At 46.2% G+C, this 22673-nt stretch overlaps 2 protein-coding genes across 3 annotated transcripts in view; one reads left to right on the top strand and one right to left on the bottom strand.

Moving 5' to 3' along the window:
- Positions 1-22673, top strand: part of PI4KA (phosphatidylinositol 4-kinase alpha) — a 113497-nt gene that overhangs the window by 39879 nt on the left and 50945 nt on the right. The window contains exons 18-19 of the mRNA XM_049619722.1: positions 2079-2247; positions 4435-4485. Coding sequence (XP_049475679.1) covers positions 2079-2247; positions 4435-4485 — 220 coding nt within the window. The remainder of the gene's footprint in view (positions 1-2078; positions 2248-4434; positions 4486-22673) is intronic.
- Positions 9097-21978, bottom strand: SERPIND1 (serpin family D member 1). 2 transcript variants are annotated; one of them, XM_049619742.1, is made up of 5 exons: positions 21511-21978; positions 17196-18091; positions 12918-13191; positions 10833-10977; positions 9097-9934 (listed from the first exon to the last, which is right to left on the bottom strand). In XM_049619742.1, exons 2-5 carry the CDS (start codon positions 18073-18075, stop codon positions 9743-9745), a joined length of 1491 nt encoding a protein of 496 aa, XP_049475699.1. In that variant the 5' UTR covers positions 18076-18091; positions 21511-21978; the 3' UTR covers positions 9097-9742. The 2 variants fall into 2 exon arrangements, with proteins under 2 accessions (XP_049475699.1, XP_049475698.1); XM_049619741.1 differs by lacking the exon at positions 21511-21978 and having other exon boundaries at positions 17196-18196.

Raw genomic sequence — 22673 nt, 5'->3', positions numbered from 1 at the left:
GTGTTCCATCATATAGCAGCATGGAGATTTTTTTTTTTAATGTCTATTTATTTTTGAAACAGAGAGAGAGAGCATGAGTGGGCGAGGGGCAGAGAGGGGGACACAGAGTCTGAAGCAGGCTCCAGGTTCTGAGCTATAGCACAGAGCCCAATATGGGGCTTGAACTCACAGACCGTGAGATCATGACCTGAGCCAAAGTCAGGCGTCCAACCAAGTGAGCCACCCAAGTGCCCCAGCACTGAGATATTTCTAACTAGTCCCTAGCTTGGATGTTATTTTCCAGTTTTTCTGCTGGCAAGTGCTACGTTGAACAATCTAATAGCTGCATATCTGTGAGTGTCTCTGATGCTTTCCTCAGGATAGATTCCCAGAGGTGGGATTTGGAGGGCCAAAGGGAGTAGACATTTTACATCTTTACATGTTTGATATTTGTGTAAAGTCTGGCTGGTTTTTCCAGAAGTCCAAGATATGCTTCCTTGTCTATTCCTTGCCCTTACTGGGAATGTCATAAGGGCAGGGCACATCTTTCCATATATGGAGGATCTCAATAGAGTTTGACAGATCAAGGGAAGAGAGGGACAGAGAGATGGGGCAGGGAGGAAGAGATGTTGCCCTTTTGTTGGCATTTATGGTCTCCCCTCCTGATCGTTACATGCAGGCCTCGCTCTGAAATTCTCTCTGAGTCAATTTAGTGGGTGGGAGTGTGGCTGTGTGACCTCCAAAAATGATCTCACCTTCTCTGTGCCTCCATATTTTCATCTGTCAAATGAATGCCTGTCTCTAGTTGTGTGGATAATTGAGATCATATATGGGAAAGCTCTCGATAAATGCAAGCTCTTGGCATTGTCATTTCTTTGCCTTCTCACTGCCTCCATTGAGAGCCTAGGCTACCAGAACAGCCTAAGGACTAGTTTAGGGAGGCAGTCAGCTCACCTCCCCTTTATCTATTCTGGTCTCTGTGAAGAAACTGACACATGGACCAAAACAACTCTTTCCCTCATTGCTTCCTTGTCCTGAAAGTGACTCCTGTACCTCCTTGGCCTTCACATCTTCTCCTCCGTGTCTTTGCCCCTGCTGTTTTCCTTCTGACCCTTGCCTCTGTCTTACTGCTGTGGGCAGTACTTGGCCTTCTCCATGCCTACCAACTCTTCAACTTCTGACTCCAGTTCACTCTTTCATTAAGCCTTTTCTGATACTGCCCCTAGAAGTGGTTTGTCCTCTTCCTTACCAGTGAAAGCTTTTACTGCCATTTATTTTCCCTTACCTCCCAGGATTTCACGTGTCTGTGAAGGGGGTGCTGTTTGCTCAGAGATTTCCAGGGGTTAGACGGTATGGTGTGCTCAGTATTTCACACATAGTGTTTCATTCCTCCTAAACCCTGTGAAGAAGGAATTATTTTATTCCTGCTTTACTCAGGGGGAAACTGAGACTCAAAGATGAGCCTCTCACCTGGGGTCACATAGCATGCAAGTGGCAGGCTCTGGCTGCCCCCAGCACCTTCAGAAGCCAGGCCAGCCTTGCTGGTTTGCTGTCTCTGGCTGGGGAGGGCATCATCAGCTTCATGTCCAGGGGTTACGTGGGGCCAGCACTGTCCTGATGTAGGTTGTCCCAGAGCCACTGAGTGCTTCCTAAGTGTCTGATGTGAGCTAATGCTGTGGGCTGGAGGTAGCGTGGGGAAGAACCTGATCATCAAAGGAAAGTTTTATAGATGGTAATAGTGAATTAAGGGTACCTATAATTTGAAAGGAAAGCAGGGTCCAGCCAGGATTTTAGCTATGTAATGGGCTCTCGACACTCAGAAAACAGTATCCTAAGACCTTCACAAGTTCCATAGGTGTGGATTCCTGGAACCTAAACAGTTCCCCAAGGTCCTTAATGCATGTCTGGAGAGGTTAAAGCCATTTCTATAGCAGCTGACTTTCCTTTAGGAGCTGGTGTTCACAGAGAGGTTCATCCCCTCTGGAGGGCTCCTCTGTTCACAGGCACTGAGAGGGGTGTGATGAGGCAAGAGTTAGTCAGCCTCACCCCTGCAGTGTAGGCCCTTGTGTTGTGGCAGCTGTCATTTCTCTCTCCACCAGGCACTGCTCCCTGGCAGTGATCAATGCCCTGGCCAACATTGCAGCCAACATCCAGGACGAGCACCTTGTGGACGAGCTGCTCATGAACTTGCTGGAGCTGTTTGTGCAGCTGGGGCTGGAGGGAAAGCGCGCCAGCGAGCGGGCCAGCGAGAAGGGACCCGCCCTGAAGGTAGGCAGGAGGAGGCCAGTCACCCTGGGGCATCTGGTAAAATGCAAGAACAAAGGGGTTAAGCTTCCTTCTCAGGGATCCTGAGAGGGTGGTTTTTTTGTAGGACCATGTCTGGCTAGTAGCAGCTACCTCCTTCAGCCCAGGGTGGTAAGTGACAGCAACCTAGTGTGGATTCCCCCAGACCCCACTCTTTCTTCTCTCAGTCATCATGAAGTCAGGGGGCTGAGGCTTTCATCAGAACTCAGTGACAACATGAGAAGGGCCTGATCTGACCTAATCTTGGGCTCTCCAGGGAGACAGGTCCACAGGGACAGACAAAACGACAGGTCTCGAGGTCCCAAATAGATTAGGGGGGTTGAAGTGGGTTAAGCCTCCTTTCCCATCATCTCCCCTTTGACATGTCATGTTGGCACCAGTCTCTCTTCCAGACTCCCCACCTTTGTCCTCCTTTGTCTTTTCCTCCCACCTCCCCTCCTCTCCTTCCCCTTCCCCTTCCCCTTCCCCTTCCCCAGACAGTTGCTGTTTGCCTACTGTGTGCCTAGATCAGGGATCAGCTCACCTTTTCTGTAAAGGGCCAGATTATATTTGTTTTAGGCTCTGTGAGCCATATAGTCTCTGCTGCAACTAAGCTCTCTTCTGGTGGCATAAAGCTAGTTAAAGAATGGGTGGGTGGCTGTGCTCCTGTGAAACTTTATTTCTAAGAACAGGTGGTGGGTCATACTTGGCCATCGGCCACAGTTTCTTGACCCTTGTTGTGGGTGCTGGGGATATGGAAGTGAGTAGGCAAATTGCCTTCTCCTGCAGACAGCAAAAACAAAACGGGACAGTGAGGTGAGGGGCATTTTAGATCGGGCTGTGTGAGGTTCTGAGGAGGTGACAGCTAAGTTGGAAACTAAATGAAAAGGAGCCCTCTGTGTGAAAATCTTGGCCAAGGGGGAGTAGCTGGTACAATATGGGGTTCTGAAACCCTTCACTCTAATTTAGCCTTCCTCTGCTGGACTCCTCCGACAGTAATCTGGGTGACTGATTTCTATTTTTCTTTTTTTACATTTTTTTAAATGTTTATTTATTTTTAAGAGAGAGAGAGAGAGAGATAGCACGAGTGGGGGAGGAGCAGAGAAAGGCTCTGGGCTCTGAGCTGTCAGCATAAACCCGACATGGAGCTTGAACTCACAAACTGTGAGATCATGACCTGAGCTGAAGTCGGACGCTTTACCAACCAAGCCACCCAGGAGCCTCCAGGAACCTACCTTTTAGAGTTATTCATTTTTTTTCCTAGTTATTTTTTAAGTAACCCCCACATTTTCCATAACTTGGAAAGAATATATGTTTATTATAGAAAAGATGCAGAAACCTATAACTAATAAAGTAAAAAGCACCCATAATCCCTCTACTCATTACTGACATTTTGAAAGACTTCCTCCTAGATTTTTTAATGTTTATTTATTTTTGTGTGTGTGAGAGAGAGAGAGACAAAGTATGAGTGGGGGAGGAGCAGACAGAGAAGGAACTGTAGAATCCGAAGTAGGCTCCAGGCTCTGAGCTGTCAGTGGGGCTCAAACTCACAAACTGTGAAATTATGACCTGAGCTAAAGTTGGACACTTAACTGACAGAGACTGACAGAGCCACCCAGGTGCTCTCCTTCCTAGATTTTTTTATGCAAATATATTTATTTTACATAATTGGGACTTATAGCATATTCTGAAATCCTGATTTTGCTGTGGGGACTTTCCAAGGATGAGTAAATATTTTTCAGAAAGTTGTCTTTTTTTTTTCGAGTTTATTTATTTTGAGAGACAGAGAAAGGAATGGGGGAGGGGCAGACAGAGGGGGAGAGAAATGATCCCAAGCAGGGGATGCAGGGCTTGAACTCACGAACCATGAGATCATGACCCGAGCCGAAACCGAGTCAGATGCTCAACTGACTAAGCCACCTGGGTGCCCCAAAAGCGGTCTTTTTAACAGCTGTGTGGTATTTCATTATACATAGGGGCCATGATTTATGTAATCGTTCTGGTTAACATGTTTCCCATTTTTTTGCTATTAAAATGATGTTGGGTGAGCATGTTTATATATCGCTTTGTATGTATCTCATAATTTCTTTGAAATTAACACTATGTTTGTCTTTTTTCTCTTTTAATGAAAGAAATACATGCTTCCGATGACTCGATTCCATTCTTTTCTAGGCTTCTAGCAGTGCGGGGAACTTGGGTGTACTCATTCCCGTAATCGCTGTGGTGAGTATTCATTAACTGAGTGGTTTTATTTTTTATTATTTTTTTTTTTTGGATATATGAAATTTATTGTCAAATTGGTTTCCATACAACACCCAGTGCTCATCCCAAAAGATGCCCTCTTCAATACCCATCACCTACCCTCCCCTCCCTCCCCTCCCTCCCACCTCCCATCAACTGAGTGGTTTTAAACTTCAGATACCGTGACCATATTTTCAGTGGTGCCTAGTGGTACACCACAAATTCCTTAGCAGAATGCTGCGTGGGGGCCACAGTGATTCTGTACATGTGCCACCTCCAGCTGTTCTGGGACTGTCCTATTGGTAGGTGCCTGCTGTGGCCATACCACCTTACTCCCTTTCTCCGTGCTCTGTCTGAGCCGCCTCGCCAGTTGACCAGGAAACGCACTGTGGTTCCCTCTTGTGTGGCTCCCAAGTCTGAGGTGTGACTCTGGGTTTGTCCTGTGTCTCACAACCTGTTCTGGTGCCTCTGACTGACGGTGGGCAGGCTCTGCTTCCATCCCCTCTCGGTCCCCTCCAGTGAGATGAGTCCTGGGGCCTCTGCACGGTGCCTGGTTCTTGGAGCTGCAGCCCTCAGTGCGCTCTGTGGGGGCATTGTTGACACAGCGGGCTGGTCATACTTTGGGGTACAGTCCCGCCCACTGCCATGGTAGGCAGCTCCCAACATAGGCCCCATCCTCTGCCATAGCACTTCCATGGTGGAGAGGCTGTCTCCATTTTGTCCTGTCTTAACCTACAGCCACCTCTTCCCATATGACCTTTGTGGAAATTGTTTTCCCCTTTCTCAGTTCCCAGCTGCCAGTCCTAAGTCAGGGCCCCAGGTTCTAGTATTTGTTTTCATCTGTGATTCTCTAGCTTCCACTAAATCTACCTTCTAGTTAAGCCCTTGATTCTGCCTTCCAGTTCCTTCCCACTTCACCCCACCCCCAGCAGTTTGACTGTTGAGCACTCACATGCATGTCCCTTCACATGGAACGCCAGAGGGGCTGACCTCCCAAGCTGCCAGGGTGACCCAGGGGCCTAGAGGTCAGGCAGGTGGACAGAGAGGCACCTCTTCTGATCTAAGTTTCTGTACTTATTGCATTCTACATCATCACTCAGAATCTGGAGACCTTAGATGTCTGATTTTAGCTGGCCAAGGTGGGTGAAAAATAACAAACTGACTGGTTTGTTATCATTTACCTTTAAGATGTCACAGGTTGCACATTGTGGTGCATTCTGCTTCTATTCACCTTCCTTCTGCCTGTCCTTTCCTTTCTCCCTCACCCTATAAGTGGCCAATTCTGGAGCAGGAGCTGACTTGGCTTGCATCTGGGTCAGGACAGTCTGCTTTTCCTGAATGTGCCTGAGGGGACAAGGGGGCCTACAAGTTTGCTTGTGTAGCTTGCACCTGTAGCTGCCTACCTGTAATCATGGCTTTTCACTTCCCCTTGGGAATTTTACCACCTTCATACCTGTGATCAGGTGCTCTCCCACAAGCTTTGAGGATTTGAGAATGGCCAAGACTCTCAGCCACAGTATTTTTCATCACCATCTCCATTGGTTTTTAAAAACATAAACATTTTCTCTTTATACTTGATATTGACTAGTGTACAATTGTGTTTTAGAAGTACCACTGTACATGGATCCTTTGTTTGGATGGAGGGAAAGGTGAGGGGCATAAAGTCCATGGCACTCTTCTGGCCTATTAGAGGCAAGAAGGGCTGGCAGCAGGCTCCATGAGAGAGCAGGTTTTGGCAGCCAGGAAGCATGTTTGGGGTGACACTCGATTCAGTGAATTCTAGTGAGTTTGAACACCAGAATTCCGTGACCCAGGCACATGGGTACAGCATGTGTAGCTGTTATCATTTAGAGTTTAAATAAATGCATAGAAGAAATTCATAGAGGGCACTCTGCACTTCCTGGGAGCAATGACTGATGAGGTTGGCTGGGAATACATAGGGTTTAGGATCACAACCGTTGGGGTTGGACTCCTGGTACTGTGTGTGTGATCCTGGGTGAGCATCACAGCTTCTCTATGCTTACTCTGCTCACAGAGCTTCTCAAAAAGATGGAGATGAACCTCTGAAGTGTTGGGTCAGTGTAGGCATGACTGTTAGTGATAGGCAAGCACACACTCACTTAAAGTACTTTGTTTACTCCACTGCAGTGACCTTTTACATGAATAGAATAAGTATTGTAGTCTTAACAAAAGTTAATGGTTATATTACGGGGGAGGAAACAAATATTTGATTCTATTGCTCAACAAAGAGCACAGAGATCATGGGATCTTGTATTTGCTTTCTGGTTTACCCCTTGGACCTTCTGGGAGAAACTAGTTTCCAAAGCGTTTTTTAAAGAATGTTTGCCTTTCTTTCTTTTTTTCCTTTCTTTCCTTTCTTTTGGAAAAAGGTACTCTGTTTTGCATCTTTTGATGAGTGTCTCCAAGTACTTAGTTCAGTGGAAGAACCAGTGGGTTTGGGGCAGGAAGCCTGGGTGTCTGTCCAAATGCAGCTTATCAGTGACTTATCAGTAACCTTAAGAGTCTGGAGGGAGTCACTGGAGGCCAGGTCACGTGATCTCTGAGGCTCCTTCAGAGCTTAGGTTTGGTGATCTTTGACCTGCAAGTTTGTGAAAAGTATTTCTTTAGAAATATCCTGATTAAATTGCTTCTCTTGGTGTCTAGCCAAGGTGTTAATTAAGCACCTTGAAAGGTATCTAATGCTTAGAGTCCTGTGTGCTCCACTGTCATAAACCAGTGATTTGATAAGATATGCTTCCTGCTCAGAAAACATTTGTGCACTTCACTGAGAGTTAGTTTACCTGTGCCACTAGTCATTTTTGTAGCCTTGGGCAGGTTATTTATTCTCTCAGTGCCTGTAAAATTAGGTTTGTGAACTGACAGAGTTTAGGTCATGGACTCCTTTGAAAGCCTTGCCCTCTCTTTCCATAGAAAGGCATTTCTTCACAAGATTTTGCATTTAATCTCAGGAAGCTGAGTGGGAGAAACCCACCCAGGGACCCCCAGTTAGGAACCCCTGGGCTAGGTACTTTCTTACCAAAGATAGTAATAAGAAGGCCTTACCTAACTCTTGCTAGGCACCAAACACTCACGTAAACCCCTTCCAAGCATTAACTCCCTTAATTTTTATAACAATGCTGCGAAGTAGGTGCTGTTATTATCCCTATTTTATAGGTAGGGAAACTGAGGCACAGAACTTGCCTCAGCGTCCCACAGCTGCTAATTGTCAGAGCCAGGGTTGGGACCCAGGCAGCCTGGCCCAGAGTCTGTGCTTTGAATTAATACTCTATGGCCTTAAAACCTGGATCAGCTAGTTTCTGAAAAAGGGGGTCTGAGTGCATTCTGAGTGGATGTAGGTGAATGAAAAGCATGGAGGATGGAGGGCTTTGACCTGGGCCAGGTCACAGAGGAGGGCTGGCTCCAGCGAAGTGGGACAGGTCACATTGGAAGGGAGACGGCTGCCTTTTGGGTAGGGGACAGGCATGGCAAAGGGCTACAGGCAGAGTTTTTGAGAGAGCCACATTTAGGAATGGGAGGGGCACGAGGAACCAGCAGAAAAAAAAATGCAGGGCAAGCATTTCCTGAAAGGACTGTGTGGAAGTGAATTGGAGAAGGAATTCAAGGAGTGGGGTGTCAGCAAGCTCAGGGCTTCCCAAGAGCACAGGAGACTGTGATAGGGAAAGACATAGCCTCAGTCCTGCACTGGTCAGTAAATACAGAAGGTGGAGGCTCTGGTGCAGGAAGCTGGGAAGGAAGCAGGTAGAGAGGTGTATTAAGAGTTAACAGGAGGGCCTGGGACAGATCATGTTTCCTCTGTGACCTTTAATTGTTTCTTCAGCTGCCAAAAGAAGATGGTAACAGCTTGAACCCCTAGAGCTGGTATGAGGATTCAGTGATAACCTGCCTGCACACCCATCACAGCGCCCCCTACCATGGGGAGCATGAGGTGCTCTGCTTTTGCTGCCCCATAACTGGAATTGGTCTCACTGAGTCTAAAACCCTCTATGACAAGACTCCACGGGTGACCCTGGAGTCAAGCCAACCTGTGCTCAAACCCTGGTCTTCCTCCTCTGCAGAAAAGGGAAGAGAAAACCTCTCCTGTGGGGGTCAGAGTTAGCAACACAGCACTTGGGATGCTCTCCCTGTCACTGCCCATAATCCCCAGACTGCAGAGGTGCCCCCACTCTTGAATTCTGAGCAGCCTTTTTGGATTCCACTCGTCTTATCCAAGTAAGGAAGGATCTGGAAACATATTCCTCAGATGCCACCTGTTTTCTCAAACCAGACCTACTAAAGGAAGTTGTCTGACGGTCTCCCTGTGTCCAGGCATAAAGCTGGAGCATGTGCCCCACTTAAAGACTAGCATTTCAGGAATTTCCACAAAGCCCCATCTACAACATCTTTGCCCCCTCACTCACCACATCCTGATCCTGAGGAACATGCCCCATGTGTAGCACATAAGTCACTGTGAAGAACTCAAGTTGCTTATTGTCAACTTCTGTCATTCCTAGGGATGTCAGCTGTTTTGAATTTGGCTTTTCGTAGTTATTTGAGCCTCAATAGAGAAAAAATAGAAAATTATAACAGACACAGTAAAAGTGGCGATATTTATTTATCGCTAAGGTAGGAAGCATGGCCATGTGTACATGCTGTCTTCTGGGCAGCAGTGAGGTGATAGCAGAAATATAGATGACATTTAGCATCAGTTTGGAAGGTTGAACCTCGAGAGAATGAAGCGCTAACACCCAGGTCACCCCTTAAATGTCATGAGGTTGCGTCTGTCCTAGGCACCAGCCTTGGGAGAGGTGAGAAATTAGTCCTGCAGCTCATTTCTGTGTTCTGTGTTCAGATGAGGAGCGCTGGTAATTTGAGTAATAGAGCCAAATGCTCAAGGACGGGGACTGCAGGGGAAGGAGGTGTGCAGGCAGGACCTCCACAGGTTTGCACTGAGGAGGAGGGAGTAAACCCATCTGTATGTTGTTGACACCCTCTAGGTAACAGCTGACATGTCACAGGTACATTAACTTCTATGAACTGCTGGCATTATTCACTGTGCTGAACTGATTCCAGTGAGCTTCTTGGTCGTTTGTAAATTTCTTGTCTCCTATGGGCCTCGATTTCAGAATGGTAGCATAAACCATGAAAGCCATGATGGCAAAACATCTCCGTTCTCATTGTTAGAATGGAACCAGAATTACAGAGTGGCCCCAAAACACTTGAAATGCCCAGACCTCCACCTTTAAGACTTGGTGGGGTTGGCAACTCTCCCCATGAAGAGTAGGCAGCTGGTGCGGTGCTCATAGATGAGGAACAGGAAGGGGCGGTCGACAGTGAAACGGACTTGGGTAGACAGTGGCATGAACCCCACAGTGGTCACGGCGGCAGCTTGGGTGCCCTCTTCGTTCACCATGATGGTACCTTGGTGCTTGAACTGTTTGAAAATGGAAAGGAAAGTTGTCAGATCCCATCAGTGGGCACACAGAGGGAGGGATAGAGAATAGAGTGGAGTCTCCTTTCATTCAGGGTGGAAAGACCGCATACAAGGCCCAAACCACAGCTGGTCAGAAGGACCCTTGAAGGTCTTGCTCACCTCCTTCCAGGTGCAGTAATTGTGCTCAGAACCTGTGTTGTGTAAACTGTGTATCTTTTTTTTTTTTTTTAATGTTTATTTTTGTGAGATTGAGAGAGACAAATTTTGAGTGGGAGAGGGACTGAGAGAAAGGGAGACACAGAATATGAAGCAGGCTCCAGGCTCTGAGCTGCCAGCACAGACCCTGATACGTGGCTCAAACTCACAAACCATGAGATCATGACCTGAGCCGAAGTCAGACATTTAACCAACTGAGCCACCCAGGCGCCCCTAAACAGTGTGTATCTTTAAACTCCAACATTACAGTCGCTCATAGTGGTGACAGTATGAGTGGTCTGCCAGCAAGAGAGCAGCTCTAGGTGCATTGCCAGAAGGGTTGGGCCTCGATCTGCATGTTGTTTGGACTGGTATTCTCTCTTTTTTTGTGAAGTGTCTGTGGTTGTGTTAAGTTCAGCATGCAGGTCATGCAGTGTCTCTGCATGTATTTAATGAGCCTTTCATGATTCAGCTGGGTGTAGGTATTTCACAGATTGGAGCACACACCCCATCTCTTTCTGCTGTCAGTGGGAATGGGGGCTACCATGGTGCTCCCTAAAACAGACTACCCTGCCCACTCAGTGCCTGACAGACCCAGGGAGAGCAGACCCAGCACCCCTGAGCATCTCTGAGACAGGAGGGAGGCTTTGCTAGGGGAAGATCCTGGGGTCAGGTGCAGAGGGTGGACAAGGGGAGAGATTACCAGATCGATGGTGATCCTGTGGTCTGAGATTCCTGCCATATTGCTGTCTTTGTCAAACAGTGCTGTGACTCCCATTGACTTCAAGGCCTCCACCAGGTTGTAATTCTTCTCCAGCTTGAATTTAGGCAGAAGCACCTCTCGAGTTCTGATCAGAGAAGGAAAGGGGGCCCAGTTTTATTGAACCACAAGTTATACAAGAATCATGTCTTTCCCTCAGATGTCCACAACCTACCTTTCTCCCACCAACCCCAGGTTGCTTTTACCACAGAATTAATGCAGCACTTCTTAAAATTCACATCCTAGTATTGTCAGTTGAGGATTTGGGAGAGACCATCCATTATGATTCCAGTTCCTTAAAATGGAGGTATGGTTAGTACTGTGCAGTCATTTCCTCCATACTGTGGGATTCACATCCTGCCTTCCTGGCCAGCAGCAGAATGGTTACTGGTTTATGGTTTGAGGGTATCTAAAATAATTCTCTTGTTTGGGTCCTTGATTTTAGGCATTTCTTATTTCGTTAAGTAAGCAATTAAATATCTGGTCAGTGTACTGAAAAAAGGAGCCTTCATTTGCCAGACAGTGCTAAATGTTCTCAGTCCTTGCCTCAACACATTCAGTCCTTATGGATAAACAGCAACTCTAGTGCCCATAGGGCCAAGTCCAGCACATGAAGGAGATAAAGAGGACATCAGACATGGTCCCCCTTTTCAAGAGTTTGCTTTCCTTTTGCCAAGCCAGTACTCACATGTGTGGAGCAACAGAATTGTAAAGGTGGTATGATAATGTCTGAACAACTAGAATAGATCTAAGTACTGGAGCCATCCAACAGGGGATGGGGAGGAGGGATATTCCTGTGGCCTGGAGGCTGCCCACAGCTTGAGAGATGGTATGAGCAAAGCCTAGAGGGAGCTGAAGGCTGTGGTCTGGCTGGGGTACAATGGGGCACTTGGCAGGTGGGGAGGAAAGAGGAGGAGGGCTGGAGCAGGTTAGATGGGGGCTGTGTCTGTGGGCCTAGCCAAGAAGCTAGGCCACATCCCATGGGCAGGGAGCCCACAGAGAGCTTATGAGAAGAGGAGGCGGAGTGGGAGGGTGTTTTGGGAATGCTGTTTGGAGGCCAGTATGGGGTGGCTTGAGGAATGGAATGGACAGGCTGGTTAGGCTTTCCTGGCTCAGGGTAGGAGGTCATGGGCAGTGAGGTTAAGAAGGATGCAGGCACAAGAGGGGACTTTTTTTGTTTTCTTTTTGAGAGAGAGAGAGAGACAGAGAGAGAGAGAAAGAGAATCTCAAGCAGGCCATATGCTGAGCTCAGAGCCCGACATGGGGCTCAATCCCATGACCCTGGCTTCATGACCTGAGCCAAAATCAAGAGTCAGATGCTCAACCGACTGAGCCACCCAGGCATCCCTCATTTCTTTGTATTCTTGTCCCAAAAGGAAATCTGAACCAAATTCATATCTTAATATGGGCCTAGCCAGTATTAAATAAAGCAGAAAAACAACTTTTTTATTCTTTCTGCCATGATCCGCTAATAGTCATAGTAAATATTTAAAACCTGTAGTTTTGTCTATGGAGTAATAAATAGTAAGAGGAAAATCATGAGTGACATGTCCTTAATAGGCTACAAGGACCACAGGATTTCCTGCTCAGGAAAGGGAAAGCTCATCTTTGTTGAACACCTCTCAGGCACCAGGCGCTGTGAGGGATGCTCAATATTACATTTCTATTTATTTCTCTCTGTGACCCTGGGAAATCATGGAATCATGCTACCTTTACGGATGACAAAGCCAGGGCTCAAAGCCACAGAGCAACTAGATGGCAGAGCCAGGATTGTTTCCATACTGGCACAAAGTCACCTGCCCCTCACTTCTGAAACTGTCATAGGGAAGGCAGATGTGTTTCTCACAGATGCTTTCTGATTACTTCTCACTGAGCAGGAAATTTGGGCTGAATTAACAAGAGTGGCCCAGTGTAACAGTTCTTGTTTTTTTTGTGCACACAGCTTCCTTCTTAAAATGACCAAAGTTCCCAGTATTCCTGGGCTCTCCCAGCCTCCCAGAGATCAAAAGAACATTCAGCTTAAAGTACCTGTTTGTCATACTTTTCTGCCATCTCTCCACCACCTGCGGTGTCAGCTGTGTCTCAAGGGTCTTCATCCCAGACAGCTTGTGAGGGACCACAATTAGCATGCTGATGCCCCCCACATACTCCAGCTGCAGGACATCACAGTCCAGCTCCTGGTCATTTGCGGCCAGAAAGTTCCCCTTGGTCTGCATCATGGAAACTTTGACTACTTCTCGTTCATTGAGTCGGAAGTTATGGTTGTGTGTCATTTCTACTGGGAATTTATTCACCCAGGATCCTGTAAAGTCAACAAGAACAAGGCTTTTATTAAAATGTTATTTTAAAGCAGTGGTCCACACATGTAAGTGTACAACAGAAACACCCGAAGGACTTGTTCTGGCTACAGGGCCCACCCCCAGAGTCCCTGGTTCTGTAGGTCTGATTTGAGCCAAGAACTTGGATTTCTAACAAGTTCCCAGGTGATGCTGATGCTCCTGGTCCAGAGACCACACTTTGAGGACCACTGTTCTAAATGATTCCAAGAAGGTCAGAATGCTAACATACTTGTAGGAAGCGTATAATGGTAGAGAAATAGACTGGAATGAATTCTGGTGTAGATGCAGGCACTAACTAGTTGTTTGACTCTAGCAAGATGCCTAACATGCCTGGACCTCTGCTTGTTGTTGATCTATAAAAAGAGTAGCTTTTTTCTCATGACAGCTCTAGTTTGATGGCTTTCATCCTTTCCACTCTGCGATTCCATAGGGACTAGCTGCACACACTGATGATGCCATCAGATCTTCACATCAGATTTGGGTGTGGGGTGTCTACATAGCTCAGTCGGTTAAGCATCTGACTCTTGATTTCCATTCAGGTCATGATCTCATGGTTTGTGAGATCAAGCCCCAGGTCAGGCTCTATGCTAATAGCACAGAACGTGCCAGGGATTCTTTGTTTCCCTCTCTCTCTCTGCCCCCCTTCCTCGTTTGCACACACACACACTCTCTCTCACTCTTATTCTCTCAAAATAAATAACTAAACTAAAAAAAAAAAAAAAAAAAAAAAGATTCCGGTGTAACACTGTATCCAGGAATAGGCACTCCTCTCTTTTAGCTCTAAGGTGCTGGTAGCTACTAATGACTGCTGACTGACAATGGAGAACTGGCAGTGTGCCTGCGTTCCCCTAAGCATCTCTCCTGGATCACTCATTCCTTCCTCCTAGCAACCATATGAGGTGCATGCTTTTTATTATTAGCCCTGTTTTACAGACAAGGAAGCAGAGGCACAAAGAGGCTAAGTAACTTGTTCTAGGTTTCCAGTTGGTAGTTAGAACTGCTGGGATGAGGTAAGCTGGAGGTTCTTTAGGAGGAGGTTTAAACAGCCTGCCTGTGATGGGAGCTAGGTTTCCTTCTCCCTGTGCGGGCCTCTGCCCCAGGCTTCTCAGCCTCGGCACTGTTGACATTTGGGAAGTTCTCTGTTGTGGGGGCTGTCCTGCCTTGTAGGGTGTTTAGCAGCATCCTTGACCTTTGCCCCTGAGATTCCAGGGGTGCTTCCCCCTGCCCCCAGGTTGTTGCAACCACGGATGTCACATGTCTCCTAGGATTCTTCTGACTTCCTCCTGAGGCCCAACCTCTGTTTTTATTGGCTTTGCAATGTGGTTATAACATTTGTAATTAAAAATCAAATTAGTAACAGATTTAGAAGCTGGTGATTAAAATTACACTTCTAGGGACGTCTGGGTGGCTCAGCCAGTTAAGTGTCCAACTCTTGATTTTGGCTCAGGTCATGATCTCACGGTCATGACTTTGAGCCCTGTGTCAGATCTGAGCTGGATGTGGAGCCCAAGATTCTCTCTCTCCCTCTCTCCCTCTGCCCCTCCCCCACTCACACACACACTCTCTTTCTCTCAAAATAAAATAAAATAAAATAAAATAAAATACACCTCTAGACCTTCCTTTCTTTTGATAAGCATCAATGAAAGACTAACTCCTATTAGCATTTCATCCCTCTGATTCCAACACTAAATTAAGTGACTATCCAACATGAGGGGAAAAGGACGCACATATATTTGCCACTTTTGCCCTTTGGCATTACACTGGTCACTGTGTGCAGGAGGTCATAAACTGACTGTCCTAGTTATTTCTGAAGCCCATGCTGGCACGAGTGGCTTGCTGCTGTGTTTCTCTGTCTATTCCTAATCATCCAGCTACCCTAATGCATAGGCATTCGTGTCCGGGGTGCCCCACAGACCATTAAGACTGAGGGCCTTGATGCTGCCCAAGTAACTTACACTGGCTGTTCTAAAGCCATTCCTAAACATAGGTTAGTTGCCCATAGAAGCAGAGTAAACATCACTAGCAATATCATACCTATTTAATATATTATATGACATTGACATCTGCAGTTTTACTCCTTCAAGTTCATTAAACTCCTGCCACATTCCACATACTGGGCTAGCACTGTATCACTGTCTCTTGCAGTCCTGCACACAGCCCTGTTAGAGTAGATGTTGTCATCTCTGTGATAAAGGTGAGGAAACTGAGTCGCAGAGACATTGAATGACTTTCCTGAGGCCACATAAATAGGGAGTGGTGAGGCCAGGGCTTACACTCCAGTTTGCTCACTTCCAAAAGACATACTTACAGCCAGTAATAAAAATTATATGTATGTGTTCACTGTATATATAGTTTATGTGTGTGTGTGTGTCTGTCACAAGCCTGCTAGAGCCTCAGCCTTTGATCTACCCACCACAAGGCCAGCGGTGTGCCTGGCATTTGGGGGGGAAGCCCAGGGACCTGGCTTAGCCTCCATCCCTCCTGTGGTCTTGGCTGCTTCAGCCCTACTTTGCCCATCTGGCAGAATGCCTACCTGACACAGCTGTGAGGAGGTCTCGGCTTACCTTCAGCAGCCCCACCACCTCAGAACAGCAGCCAAGAGAGGTCTCCTGTCCTTCACCTCCCTGGGCTGCTATAACCAGCACTGGAGCTAAGTAGCGAAGAAGCGTGGCCTCCCAGGCCTGGGGGACTGACTCTAGCTGGTGCCTGCCAGTTCTTGGTGGCAGAGAGGAGAGTGATTGTGTGTCACCATGAGTCGTTGAGATGTAGACTCATTCCTTGTGTCTGCCCTCTGGCTCTCTAGGCTTGCAGAGTGGGGTAGAGGTTTCTTCTGGTTCAGGTCCCAGTGAGGGCACTATGAAAGAGGTCTGGGTTTTACAAGTCCATTGCCAATTTATTTCTAGGATCCCAGGGGTCCTACGTGCATAGTGGTGTGGGGTTGGGGAATGTCCTCCTTTCTTGCCTGGCACAGAACAGTTGGTCTAGAAATAATAGTATATTTCCCCGCCCCCTCCTGCCCATTAGTGCATAAGTATCCCAAAAAGGAGTTGCAGGTGTTCATGTCAGTTAGTCAAGCTGAACAGTTTTCATACATCTGTCTTCAGCCTCTTGTCCATATTCCTGCTTACCAATAATTGGGGAAGGAGATGAAAAAAAAAACACCCCAAAAACCCTCAAATCTAGGCTGGCCAAATTCTAAAAAGGTTTTTCATTTTTTCTTCCAATTTAACAAAGCAACCTGGGACAACCTTGGCTCTGCCCTTAATTGACTGTGTGCCCTGGGAGCCTCATTTTACTTCTCTGTGCCTTAGCGGCTCCATCTGTAACATGCAACACTAATAACAAGGTTTTGGTGGAGATTCAGTGAGCATAAAGCACAGAGTTAGGGCTCAGTGTCAGCTGCCACCATCACCCCATCCTCGTCTTCCCTGTGAGCTAACCTGTGTCTTGGTTTCCTGGATAAATCAGAGCTAGAACATTTTTTTAAAATACTTTGTATAGTTTATTTATTTTGAGAGAGAGTGAGCGAGCATGAATGGGAGAGGGGCAGAGAGGGGGGAAGAGAGAGAGAATCCAAGCAGGCTCCACGCTGTCAGCATGGAGCCCAATGTGGGGCTTGAACCCACGAACAATGAGACCATGATCTGAGCTGAAGTCAGACACTCCACTGACTGAGCCACCCAGGAGCCTCTAGAATATAGTTCTTGATGTTCAGTCCATCTGTGCACTAAAAGTATGTTGCGAATTTGTTTTGAGAAACTTAAGCTATTCTTACCTTTAAATTTTTCTTTTTTTAATGTTTATTTATTTTTGAGAGAGAGAGCACATGCGGAAGCAGGCTCCAGGCTCTGAGCTGTCAGCACAGAGCCCAACGTAGGGCTCAAACCCACGAACCATGAGATTCTAACCTGAGCCAAAGTCGGATGCTTAACCGACTGAGCCACCCAGGTGCCCCAGCTATTCTTACCTTTAAAGTAGATGCAGTTTAGAATCATCATCTGAGTAGCTGGGTCTATATTCTCCAGAGCGTCTTTTATGAGACCCTTGGTGAGCTTCAGAATGTGGTTATTGGTTTTCGATATGAAGGCAGGGTCTGAGAAGTTAGCCTCCTGGGCCTCCGCAAAGTAGTACTCTTTTACTTTCCTTTTGAAGTCATCCAGGATTGGAAATTGCTTTTGGACATAAAGATCATTGACTGACCTCAGTGTGTACCCAAAATTCCTCCTGAAGAGGCGATGAGTCAGCTTACGGAAGAGATTGTGAATGGTCATGATCTCATACTTGCTGCTGGCATTGACAAAGTCTTTAAAATGCAAAATCGAGTGCACTTGTTCATAGGTCTCCCCCTGCAGGCCAAAGGAAATCATACCCATGGCGGTGGAAATGCCCACTGGGGCTATAAAGATGTTGTCGGAAGGACGCGCCTGCTCCTTCAGTGCTCTGTAAAGGTTGAAAGCGAACTTTGCATTGAGGATGTTGAGACGCTGGATTCGGCTCTTGCCTTGGAAGAGCTGGAGGATGTTCCCTTCGCCAGCCTCTGAATCGGTTGGCGAAACCGCATCGATGATGTCAATATAGTCATCATCTTCACTGAATATCTTCTCCAGGTCCAGGTAGTCCTCGTCCTCCTCCCCCTCTGGGATCCAGTCGTTGGTGACCGTATTTTCCTTGTGGAAGTCAGCAGGGAGAAGGGGCATGCTCAGGTTTTTGCTATTTAACTGCCCCCATTGGGGGTCTGCGGATATAGAATCTTCCCCTCCTTTCTCAAGCTGACCAGCCAGGCTGTTGCTCCCACATATAGACGTTAGGATGAGAGAAATGATGAGGGGTTGGAATGGGCATTTCATTTTGGCAGAGCTAAAGCTGGGAGAGAAAACCAATGACATGGTGAGAGGTGGCCTCATGGACCTGCTACCACACTGCTCAGATGACAAGCAGTCATCTGGGTTTTGACCCAGGAAGGTGCCCTGAGAGTCAGAGTGCTTAACCATTTTAGGATCATGAACTTTAAGAGAAGCTGGTGAAGATAAACAGGTAACTAATATTTTGTGTGGTTTCATAAACCTGCCTGAAGGATCTGTGGACCTCTACTTGAGAATCCCTTCTTTAAGGTTTGCAAAACTAAAACCATATAGAATCCTGGGGGCTTAGCATTCCCAGGGAGTTTCTTTTTCATTCATTCACTAAACTTTGTCTTCTGTTTCCAAACAACATATTTTAGGCACGGGAGGCACAAAGGTCTCCCCCACCAAAGGGTTCTGCCCGCCTGATGGGGAGCAGATGTGCAATACAGCACGGGGCTCTCATAAGGACACTACCAAAGCAGGTAGGGGTGCAGAGCTGCGGTGCGGCTCTGCTTCCTGTGGTAGGAGCAGGGTGCCAGGAGAGCTTCACCAAGCTTCACCAAGAGGTGGGGCCTGAGTGGAGATGTTGCAAAATGTATGCGGGCCAGGCTTTTCTGAAAACAGATATCCTAAAGATAATGTGAAATTTGTGTCATTATTTTGGGGTTGTGTAATTTGCATAAGATTTGGAATTTGTTGTAATGTAGTGATCCTCTGGGTGCCTAATGAAAGGTGACTGGTGGCTCGTCTTTCCCCTGGAGCCCCAGAAGCTGTGAGGTTATATGGCTTACTGCAGATGTGCTGTCTTCTTTGCATCTGTTACTTGGCTCCCACTGCTAGCAGGAGAACTACTAAAACTTTATTACTTAACTGCTTCTAGCATTGAGTTAGAAATAATCTTACCAGACTTAGAAGGTCTGTGTTAGGGTAATGTCAGCTCTTACTAAAAGGCCTGAGGGGCAGTCCCTTTACTGAAATCAACCAGATAAATTTTTAATATATATGCTGTGGTAAGTAAGCCTGTCTTTATTTACCCATCCCTTGCCTTGTTCCAAGGAAGGATGTGCCTTGATTTGTCAAATCAGTTTTACCTGCCAATGGCTTTACCTTTCTCTTGCTTACTTCCTGTGTAATAATTACATCCTGGGTAGATGAACTATCATTTGATGCTTCTGTGTTTCTCTGGGACAGCAACAGCAGGCATTTTTAATGCTACACCATCACACGTGATCCCAGCATCACTTCTGAAGAGCCCAGATGGAAGAATTGTGTCTTGTAAAGTTTCGGGTGTGTGTGTGTGTGTGTGTTTGTGTGTGTGTAACCATCTCCCGTTAGGTAGATATTTGATCACCAGAATATCTGCTTCTAGTCCAAGCCAGATAAGAGTTACTGGCACCTGTTAAATAAATATTTGGACTTGTTAGGCCTGGAAATGGGGCTAGCTATACAGATACTCCACTTGGGATGCTCTTGGTTTTGTTGATGTTGATGACAGCAGTGGCTCTTGATAGAGTGTCTGCTGAATGCCAGGTGCTATACAAGGAACTTCATCTGTGCAACTTAACTTCATCCTTCCAGCATTTTACATACCAGAATACTGAGCCTTGTGTCACTATACGTGGCAGTGGAACCTCCACCTGTTTGCCTGGAAGCACCAGGACTGGTTTCTCTGCCCCCTAGTCTCCCTCCTTGGGTCTTCCCCTATGGTACTGTGAAAATAGTCGGCTCAAATGCTGTTCTAATCACCACCAAGAGACTTTTGAATCACACATTTTGGAGAAGGCAAATCACAGTTTCTGACTTCGAAAATGTCCGCTGTCTTTTCCTGCCCCACACCGCCCCCCCACCCCACCAGCACCCAGCTGAGGCTACCGTGCTGCATACCTATCCCACTTGCGGGAAACAACTTCTAATGTGTCTGGCTACAGGTAGAACTGGGCCCAATTTCCAGACAGAATTGGGCGTGAATATTGATAGCAGTACACTGTAAAAAGAGAAGAAAGTGAGCAACGTGATGAAAGTCTCCTTTCTAGGCTGCACTTAAAAGGATCCTTCTCAGATAAAAACAAGGTTGAAAACAACAACAGTAACGTGAATGAGTAAGAGTTCAGGAAAAGGAATCTGAGACCAGATAAGGAGGCAGAGATGAAGACATTCATGTTTTTTTCATGTATTCATGTAGTATATTTGGAAGCTTCTTATACCCTGTTTCTGCATTATCTGATAAAAAGCCAAAAATAGTGTTCATTATTCCCTTATTAGAGGAAGGAGAAAAGCTCTTTGATATTGTTTGTGGATTAAAATTAAGGATCTAAGGGGCACCTGGGTGGCTCAGTCGGTTAAGTGTCCAACTTCAGCTCAGGTCATGATCTCACGGTTCCTGGGTTCAAGCCCTGCTTCGGCGTCTGTGCTGACAGCTCAGAGCCTGGAGCCTGCTTTGGATTCTGTGTCTCCCTCTCTGTCTGCCCCTCCCCGGCTCATATTCTGTCTCTGTCTCTGCCTCTCTCTCTCTCAGAAGTAAATAAGTATTAAATTTTTTTTTAAATTAAGGATCTAAAAGGCCCATCTTCCTGTCATTTTGCCATTTATTATTAAGAATTATATAAGACACTTTAAAACTATCACTAAGTTGTGTTTAAATCCAGATGACTATCTTTGAAGAGAAGCAATATTTTTTAAAGGTAAATCATTCAAAAGTTTGCTTTTCTGGGAACTTTATATGGCGCTTTCTCATGCCAATTGTATGGAACAGGTTTAGCCTTTTTGATCACGCATCAGAGCATAACATCTGGACACCCTAGTCCCTCCAGGGTGTGTCTTCAGGCCCCAAGAGGGCAGATGTGTTGGGAGAGAAGTAACTGCCTGAAGTTTTTTAAAAAAATCTTTCATTTTAAAATAACTTCAAACTTACAGAAGTTGAAAGATCAGCATAAAAAACAACCCCTGTACACCCAGATTTCACCAGCTTTTGTATTTTAGAACAGTTGCTTTATGGCTCTCTCCGTGTGTATGCGTGTGTGTGTGTGTATATATGGGTGTGCACACAGGCACACATGTGTACTCTTTTTTTTCTGAACTTTCTGACAATAGGTCACTTGTACGTCCCTCTCACTTTAAATTCTAATATTTTAGGGAAAAGTGCCTAAGGACAAGGATATTTTCATGCACCATCATAGTACAGTTATCCACTTAAAATAATCTAACATAGGCACAATACTTTATTCTAGTTCCTGTTCCAATTTTGCCAATTGTCTCAAAAATGTAACTGACGAATGTTACAATAGGCAGACTAAAAAATAAAAACATTTTTCCATTTTTAGGATGATGTAGAAAGCTTTTTGAACTTGTAATTTTGATAGAGAAATGCACCAGTTACCCATCTCTAACCACCGCATATAAGAGTTTATAATCAGCAGAAATGTCAGAAACCCAACTCACCTCTGTGCTTCTGAGAAGTGTGGCAGAGATGAAATGAGCCAAGGTCACCAGCAGGGTTTCAATGTGAACTTTGATGCTGGGCTGGTATTGGGTATTTTCCAAAGTAAATATGTCCCAAATCAAACACCATTCAACTAGCTTTGTCAGCACAAACCCCCTTGGCTGTGTCTTTGATCTCTGCTGAGTGACTTCTGACTTCTCTGCCCCAGTTCTGGTGCAGCTGGTGTTTTGAAGCCCTGACTTGTCACTGTGTCAATTTGCTTGTGGACACAGTCCTTGCTGAAGCCACCACATAATTGACATACTCTTCAGAGCTCTGGAGGCTTGGTTGCATTGGGGGTAGCTATAATGTTCCCCTGAAAGCAGAGGCCCTCTGCCTGCCCTCTAGCTTTGAATTCTCCCACTGGGATGATCTCCATGTCTGACCTGGCCCTGGTCTCCAGGGCTAATGCGGCTACTAGGCACATGTCCCCATGCTTCTATTAGCATGTCCCTCTGTGAAAAGTGAAGGAAGGGAATGAGATGAGTGATTTATAACATAAGGAGACCTTGGCACCGAACTTTCTTCAGTCAGGGTTCACTCACTGTGTTCTGTGCCAGGCTTGCAGGACAGATAGGGTATTACCAAACAGTGCTTCCCAAACTTCGGGTCCTAGGCATTCACAGGGATCTGTGGGGCTAGGATCACTCTTTAAAATTAGTTTTAGGGGCGCCTGGGTGGCTCAGTCGGTTAAGCGGCCGACTTTGGCTCAGGTCATGAGCTCGCGATCTGTGAGTTCGAGCCCCACGTTGGGCTCTGTGCTGACAGCTCAGGGCCTGGAGCCTGTTTCAGATTCTGATCCTGTGTCTCCCTCTCTCTGACCCTCCCCTGTTCATGCTCTGTCTCTCCCTGTCTCAAAAATAAATAAAAACGTTAAAAAAATTTTTTTAAATAAATAAATAAAATAAATAAGTAAATAAATAAATACATAAAATTAATTTTAAATTCTGTAATCTAAAACATCATTGGAGTACCTGGGTGGCTCAATTGGTTGAGCATATGACTCTTGGTTTTGGCTCAGGTCATGATCCCAGGGTTGTGGAATTGAGCCCTGTGTCACGCTCCATGCTGAGTGTGGAGCTTGCTTAAGATTCTCTCTCTCTCTCTCTCTCTCTCTCTCTCT

Source organism: Panthera uncia (assembly GCF_023721935.1).
Source record: "Panthera uncia isolate 11264 chromosome D3 unlocalized genomic scaffold, Puncia_PCG_1.0 HiC_scaffold_8, whole genome shotgun sequence".
NCBI lineage: Eukaryota > Metazoa > Chordata > Mammalia > Carnivora > Felidae > Panthera > Panthera uncia.
Note: the sequence above shows the minus strand (reverse complement) of the source record. Positions and strands in the feature narration are given on the sequence as shown.

Coding starts and splice junctions, on each gene's coding strand:
- SERPIND1 (XM_049619741.1), bottom strand. CDS start 18,132: ATGAGGCCACCTCTCACCATGTCATTGGTTTTCTCTCCCAGCTTTAGC. Junction 10,978..12,917: donor CAGAAAAGTATGACAAACAG/GTACTTTAAGCT, acceptor TTCTCTGATCAG/AACTCGAGAGGTGCTTCTGC. Junction 9,935..10,832: donor ACAGGATCACCATCGATCTG/GTAATCTCTCCC, acceptor ATTTTCAAACAG/TTCAAGCACCAAGGTACCAT.